This window comes from Camellia sinensis, chromosome 3 (genome assembly GCF_055761805.1).
Source record: "Camellia sinensis isolate YWXY chromosome 3, ASM5576180v1, whole genome shotgun sequence".
NCBI classification, from domain to species: domain Eukaryota; kingdom Viridiplantae; phylum Streptophyta; class Magnoliopsida; order Ericales; family Theaceae; genus Camellia; species Camellia sinensis.
The window spans coordinates 142,438,913-142,447,226 of NC_138963.1; the positions used below are offsets into that span (position 1 = coordinate 142,438,913).

General features: G+C 37.9%; 1 protein-coding gene across 1 annotated transcript; it reads right to left on the minus strand.

Annotated features, from left to right (window-relative positions):
- Window positions 1-3,682: 3,682 nt before the first annotated feature.
- On the minus strand, window positions 3,683-6,053 carry LOC145821877 (uncharacterized). The gene is made up of 2 exons (XM_082918452.1): window positions 5,746-6,053; window positions 3,683-4,901 (listed from the first exon to the last, which is right to left on the minus strand). Exons 1-2 carry the CDS (start codon window positions 6,051-6,053, stop codon window positions 3,683-3,685), a joined length of 1,527 nt encoding a protein of 508 aa, XP_082774578.1.
- Window positions 6,054-8,314: the final 2,261 nt, after the last annotated feature.

Sequence of the window (8,314 nt, forward strand, 5' to 3'; positions counted from 1 at the left end):
GTATGCGATTATGACTGAAGCGAATGATTTATTTTCATGTCCCTCTTTCTCTTATTAATTTGTTGTGCATTTTGAAATATTTTATTGTTGAAAATAAGTAAAAAAATATTTCACATCAATTTTTTTATTAAAAGTTTAACATATATGCCAAATAAAAGCTTGAGACCAAAATAAATACATATCATTTAGTTGAAAATGAGTCAAAAGTGCCCCTACATATCAAAATCTTAATTAAAATGTGATAAATTAAGGCTAAAAGAGTTCCCCAAAAAAAATGCATAAAATTGAGTTTTAGAGGGTTGCTAATATTTTTGAAATTGCACAGCCGTAACGCCCGATTCCCGATACATACCAGTCGATACTACCGATACTGATATTCCGCGATCGATACCGTTACGTTACCCGATACCGTGATTTAGAACTATGGTCAAGAGTGAGTATCAAGGGCACTTATGGAACAACGCAGTGCTAGCAATTATATGACATCCTCTTCTAGGGTGCTTCTATTTGCACACACCATTTCCACTCTTTGCACATCCTTCTCACTACACACACCTAAAAAATTAATCCCAATTTATTTTACTCACTGCACACACCTTTTATTCCACATCTACCCTCATACACACACACACACACATCCAAACTCAAAACCGAACTCTCCGAACGATGCAAATACACACCCATTGAAGTTGCATCTCTCACACACGTCAATCTCTTATACACATCTCTCACACAAGTATGGCTCTCACACCTTTCGTCCCCAAAAGCTTATTGGAGACATCATTGAACCATTGAAGAATCTCATTGAACCATTGAAGGAATTCTTCAACTTAGGTTAGTTTACTTATTTCAATCCTCATTCCTATTCATTTGTAATGTAGGGTTTGTTTTTACCATTTTCAAAACGAACAAACGCATAGCCCACGAAAATGAGCAATCTGTTCCTCATTCGGAACTACCTTTCTAAAAAAAAAAAACAACTTGCTCGAAAGTAGAATTTCGAAAATTATCATTTATTTCAACAGTAGAAGTCCGCAATTTTTTCATTATTTCGACATTCAACTTCTGAATATGTTTAATTCGGACAAGATTCAACTTTCGAAATGAATGTGTTTTTTCGGATTTCAACTTTCGAACAAAATGGACATTTGCGATTTTCAACTTCTGAACGGTTTTGTTTTGTTTTGTTTTTTCCCCCCTCCCCCTTATTTTGTATATTCTTTTTACAATTGTATACTCATTAAGTATATTAATTTTTTAAGATAATATGGATCCTAAAAGTCAACAACGTGTCCCACTTACTGCTTCGTTGCGAATTGGATGTCAACCATGAACGAGGACAAGGGCGTGGGCGAGGACGACGTCAGGGTTGGGGTCGAAGCCAAAGACTATGCCTGACATTACCGTGGAGGATGCCCCTTTACCCAATTCTCTACTGTCCAGAAAGAGGACCTTACTCATGCTTTTCCAGGTGGACCGACTGATCTATCAATACTGCAGAGTTTTAATAGTCATGTCGCTGCAGCTGTTTGGCAGGGGGAGGTAAGCATTTCTGAGTGAAAGTGAAATTCATTTGTATATGATTTTTTATTTTTTTTGTGTTAAATGGTAGTTTCTAATAAGATATTCATTTATTTTACAGGAACGAGGGCCCCGAAAGTGTCATAATCACTCTTTGAAGATCCTTGCATGGCCATGGTGGTCAGTAGACAACAACACCAGATTCAAAGCCATTATTGAGCGGTCTGGATTGTCACACTTAGCTCGTTGCACTTATCGGTTCATCAACAAGCTTCTAATCTCCAGTTTTGTTGAGAGATGGCAACTTGAGACGAACACATTCCATATGACAGTTGGTGAGATGACCTTGACCTTGGATGATGTTGGCACTATTCTTAGCCTTCCCATTGTAGGCAGATCAGTCAGCGTACTAGATGTGACAGATCTTCATGGAGTTACACTACTGGTTTCTGGCTTGGGGATTACTGAATGTGTAGCACATGACGAGGTTCCTATTGTTGGTAGGAATTCAGTCAAGCTTGAGTGGTTGTGAAGTCAGTTTGCTGGTGTCATAGATTCAGACCCAGAGAAGGCCATACAGTGCACTGCTAGAGCTTATTTGTTATTTCTATTAGGATGTACGCTCTTCAGAACATGGTCTACAATAAAAACATGCCACACGTGTACCAGTGGACATCTAGGAGAGAGGCGGGTTCCTCTATTGATCATTTCAAATCTTTTTGAGCAGAGATTGACAGTTTGGTAGCGATTAATGTAAGTTTACTCATCCATCAATAATTTTAACACTTTCCATTTATGTTACCCTTTATATACTTTAATTCAAAAACACTTTACGTTTATAGGTTATTTGGGATCCATACCACAATTACAAAGACCGACATCTATGTAACTCGATTACATTCTACCATGGATGCTTGAAGTGCTTAGACGTGGTCGAACCCTATCATCCTGATAGAGTTCTGAGGCAGTTTGGCAGGGTTCAAACATCGCTAGCTCCGACTTGTGGTACTCGAGGCAACATATCTGTATGATATACAGTTATGTATAGATACTTAGATAGGACCTGGGAGGCTTGGGATAACCGCGTGTTATCTGAGCAGTGGAGGAGCACACCAGTTCATCAGCCTTGGGAATGTGTACCGGGTTACATGGATTGGTATAAAAATATCACACACCTATATGTTAAGCACACTGATGAACCACGTGTCCATGAGCATCAGTATTTCAGCCAACATGCCGATGTAATATATTATCCTCTTTTATGCATTTGTAACATACCTTTGCTTTTCTGATATGTTCCCTAAAATGTGATATTCTTTTTAAATGCAGCGTATTGCACATGCACTTAAGATTGCACATCCTATCATTCAGGCTGGTTATGAGGACGAGATTCGACATCCTCATCGACTTTACCAGGCTATCGAGGCTATGGCATATGTCCTTGAAGGTCAGCAATTGACGAAGCTGGACCTAGTTCTGTTGGACCTAGTTTTAGTGGAGGTCGCTTTTCATCTCCGACATTGACATACAGTCATAGGCCAAGTCATAGGCCTAGTTGTAGGCATACAGCTGATTCATGATGTGTTATTTGTTAGTTAATGAATTTTTTGTGGTGTGTTTTGTAAGATGACATTGCTGTACACATCTTTTAATGCCATTATAAAAGATATTTTCTTATTAGAATGGAATAGTAACAATGGTTGGTGACATTGTAAATGACATTTTATTATTAGAATGGAATGGTAACAATGGTCGATGATTTTGTAAATGATATTTTGTTATTAGAATGGAATAGTAACAATAGTCGATAATATTCAATCCACGCCACAAAACACATTAACATCAAAAAACACATCCATTAATTTCTTCCATAATTCTAACATTGTCAAATGCATAAATGTGTCATTCGACATCAACAACATCAAATGTCTCTCGAGTAGCTACAGTATCATAAATGATGTCCTTGAAATGCTGAATGCAGCGCACATATGCATCATCCCAGTCAACAGCGCAAAGGTGACGACATTTTCACCAATTAGTGGCTATAGAAGGAACTAGATGGCCTGGCTGCAAAAAAAAACCTACACCAAATGTCACTTGAGTTAGTGGTCATACCTCATAACTTCTTGTACATGCACAAATTGATAAGTTTCTCTTATACCTAGACGAAATGATTTCCGTTGACAAACCCAATGGCAATCTCACGTCTATCAAATCGAGGTACTAGCACTGTTCTAAGAGGTAAAAAGGTGAGACATTGCTGTAATGACAAGTGGTATAACACAAGATTGTAGCACGATGCAACAAGATGCCCCATGTCTAGCATAGTCATCCAATGTGAGTAGCCAGGACTGTCTTCAAAGTATAACAATATGCTTGTCAATTCTTCAAACCTTTCGTAGCACCCATAAAGTGTAATGTATTCCTCTTTGTGTGTGTGCAGCTCACCCAAAAGATCACGCCTAACCTGAGCCCAAACATCTTCTGTATGACCAATTGAAGCAACTATAGCCCTGAAATCACAATTCCCATCTGTAGCTACATCCTTAGCAAACTTAATGTATGGTTTCAACCTAGAAGGAAAAGCATCAACATATGCACCATGTTTTACTATTCTGGTAATGTACACCTTTCTCTTCGCATTCACCTTCTCCTTTCCCTTAACAGGTTGTTTCTTCTTGGTTTCCAGAGTAGAAGCTAATGTAGTGATATGAGTGTCCCTAGGTGAGAAGGAATCATGTCCAGATTGCACCAACTCAAATGCACACGGGTCATGGCGGGTAGAAATGTTGATCTTCTTATGATCCCAAGGATGTGTTTTGGGCTTCACCTCCAGCTCAACAAGAAAAGTGCTTCCCGGACATACAATCTCTTTCAACTTCTTCAAAAGCTCCCACTGCATGGTTCTATCACTTTCATTGAACTTTTTCACAAACAACTCTACTTCTGCATGACAAGTCACCTCCGTTTCCTCTTCTTTGTTGCATATGAAGATATGAAGTTGCCTCCACTGTGAGTGTATGGTAGCAAGTGGTATAGGACAATCTTGTCTGATGTAGTCAGCAATCTCATGTGCACAAGGTAAACCATGAGTGTGGCGAATGACGCATCCACAAGCTTCAACATCAATACCAATGGAATTGGCTCTCTTACTCTCTACAAGAAAATACTCTAATGCAAAGATAGACACATTACCCCGTAGCTCCCTGAACTGAGAAGGTTTGAATTGATGTTGCATAACAATTAGATTTTTCTCAAATGAAGCCTTGATATCAGTGTGTTGAAACTCAAGCAGACTGTGTATTTTCTCAAATGATGCCTGAAATGAGATTTGACATGAACCCAATTGTCTTTTAAGTTTTGCATGTGCACTCTCAGCCCTGTTCAATTCAATGTAAGTCAAATAAAAATCAAGTACATGGCATTTATTAATAACTTATTGAACAAAAGTAATCTTACAGGTTGGTTGTAACATTGCCACAGTACATACACGTGTCTGTCCATGCCGCCACAATTTTTTCTTTGTAAGGAACCAACCAAGTATCCATGACATAGTTGACTGTATCGGGATAACTACTGAATTCCTTAAGTAATGACTTAAGACGCTCATCTTATTGAATTTCAGAAGATGAATACACTAAAGAGTTCCACTCATGGTTGAACTTCTCCCATTTATGATGTGTCTCAAACATTTTCTTGCATTTGGTCAATACATTCTTATTGATATGCCAACGACATAATAAATGTCTGCCACTCGGGAATATCTTATGTATGGCATTCATCAAGGCTAGCTCTCTGTCAATGCCAATAATCGCTGGAAAAACAAAATCATCCATGACATCACGCAATGTAGCTAACACTCACGCATAGTTATCGGCCCTCTTATACTGTAAGTATGCGAAAGCTACAGAGAAAGTCATTTTAGTTGATGTCACTCCCACAATTTCAAGAAGAGGAAAACGATATATGTTGGTTTTATATGTGCAATCCATAATTAATATACATGGGAAAGACCGAAATAAGTCCAAACTGGTAGGATGTGCCCAAAACAAGTCTGTCACAATCATCGTGGACTCTTCACATCGATGGAGCTCAATGTAATTATACTTGACCAATTCACCTAATAAGTGTTGTATCTGTAATCTTCCAGCTCTTTGTACCACCCTGTTTCGATGGCGTACATTGTAAATGGTTGTAAGTGTGTTTACATTGAGGGCATCTCACTGTTTCAAGGTTATTAGGATTTCTTTTGGCCTAACCATGCTCTTTGACATATCCATTAACAATGCTTTCTCATCCTTTGACAGCCTCCCCGCATATGAATGTCCCTCAAGGTGCTCCGTAGGTAGATGGCTATGCAATTCGTATACTACGGTCAATGTCCATTCCTCATTTGTGGTAAACCTGTGAGCCCTCATATCAAAAGGACAACCACACTTCTTCGTACCAATTATTCTTGATGTGTTGTTGTCATCATGTTTTAACTTCTTTGTCGTTCTATATTGGCCACTCCTCTCACAAGCAAGATACATCTTAGGTCTTTTTTTTCCCTCCACCATAGTCTGATGTTTTGATTACAATGACCAAACTATTTCTCTTTCCAACTTCACGTACCCAGTTGAGCAATTCATCCTTACTTTTGAATACCTACAAAGTCAAATAAATATTATGAAACATTTACATTTGTTGAGTAATTCAAAACACAATCATTATAATTTCGTAGAGTGAACATGTTCAGTTGTGAACTGAGTAGTGTAATCCAACACACTATCTGCTCAAACCTAACTTCCTTGAGTTGACTCATATCCCTGCATGTTTTGTACAACATTACAAATTTGAAATGGCATTATAAAGACAAATTTGCAATTCAAAACTACAAATTTAGTATGCAATTTACAAATTTGGAATATAAAATGGGGAAAAAAAATTTACTTCATTCAGAAGTACAATGTCGAACAAATTGCTACTGTTCGAATATAGTTGTCCGAATTATTTTTACTAGTTCGGGAGCTGAATGTCGTACAATTTAAATTATTTCAGATGACAACTTCCGAAATTACATAATTATTTTGGTCGTAGACTTGCTGAATAAATTGATATATTTCGACCCTAGTTATCCGAACGACATTGGAAAAAAAAAAAAAACTTTTACATTGCAAAACTCATATTTCCTTGGCTATCTTTCTCATAAACATTTATTTTCTTCTGAAAATCTGAATTTTCAAAGGAGAAATCTTCCATAACAATAATGAATGAGGATGAGATTTAGTGTATAATCTAATGGAAAGCTACGAAACAAGAATGTGGGTGTTTAGTGTGTGAACTAATGAATGGAAGCTAACAATAAAGGGTTTCAAATGATGAGGATGGAATGTGGAGGATGGAATGTGAACTGAGTATGGAAGAAGGAGTAGTGACAATGGACTTGGAGCTTCAATAGCTTCAACAGCTTCAACGTGATGTGAATGTGGTGTCTAGATGTGCAATGAGAATGTTTGTTTATTTGAATTGTGTATGATGTCTAAAATAGTAATTTCACTTAGAGATAAAATTGTAATAAAAATAAATATCATTAAGTCTGTGCATAGAGTAGATTGGGTGTGTGCAAATAGAAGATCCCCCTCTTCTAACGTACCTCCAAAGGCTTTTTGGAAATTGTTATGGACTCTAAAGATTCCTCCTAAAATTCAAATTTTTGGTGGAGAGTTTGTTGTAATCGTCTTGCCATGAAGGAGAATATGTTTAGACGACACTGTACTGGCTTACATCTTTGTCCCATTTGCCTTGATAATTCGGAAACCATTGAGCATCTTCTTTTTCAGTGTAGTTAGAGTAGGGCCGTTTGGTTTGGATGTGATTTGGGACTTAGATTTGGTAATGAGGAGATTGTTTGAGAACTTTAATTGTCCATATCCATTTTGCAAGGATGTTCGAATGTGCAAGAGAGAAAGTCTATTCTGGGGAAGGTAGCCACAGTTGGGTGAAACATTTGGAAAGCTAGAAATAGCTAGGTCTTCAATCATTCTTGGGTTGATCCGACCTCAGTCGTTAGTCAAGCCTCGGCGTACTGGTGGGAGATTAATAGGGCTTTCAATCCAATCACGGACGTAAACCCAGATGTGCCCGATTTATCGCAGGATTGCGCAAGTGGAGCCACCCAACCCTTGGGTCTGTGAAAATAAACTGTGATGCAAGTTTCTCTGAGAAAGATAAGCGAGCGGGTTTGGCGATCATGCTTAGGAATGATCAAGGAAAGCTGGTGGATGGGGAGGCACCATTTGGGAAGGGATTTTGTGGGTTTTTTTGGCTATTTAGCCACAAAAGAAAAAATAGGCTATTTTAGCCACAACAAACAAAACATCACATCTAACCCATCATCGTTACACTCTTCTCTCACAAAAAAAAGTCAAAAAGGTCAAAAAGCCCTTCCCAAACCAAGCTTTTTAGCTCAAGCTAAAATAGTCAAAAAAGTCAAAAAGTCAAAAAACCAACCCACTTCCCAAACCAACCCTCAATTTCGACTACTTCTGTCCAATGATGGATCTAGGGGGCTGGGGGGCGGCCGCACTCCCAAAAATTTGAAAAATACCATATATTATATTAAAAATTTTAAAATAATTTAAAATTATACACGTTCGGACCTCCAAATTATTTTTAAATAATTTCAAAATTATATAAAGTAACCCTTAATTTTTTAAACTATTGAATAGCTCTTCAAAATCATAGCCCTGGATCTGTCTTGCTTCTGTCCAGCAGGGGAAGCTTCGGCTGATCGATTGGCATGTCGATTTGC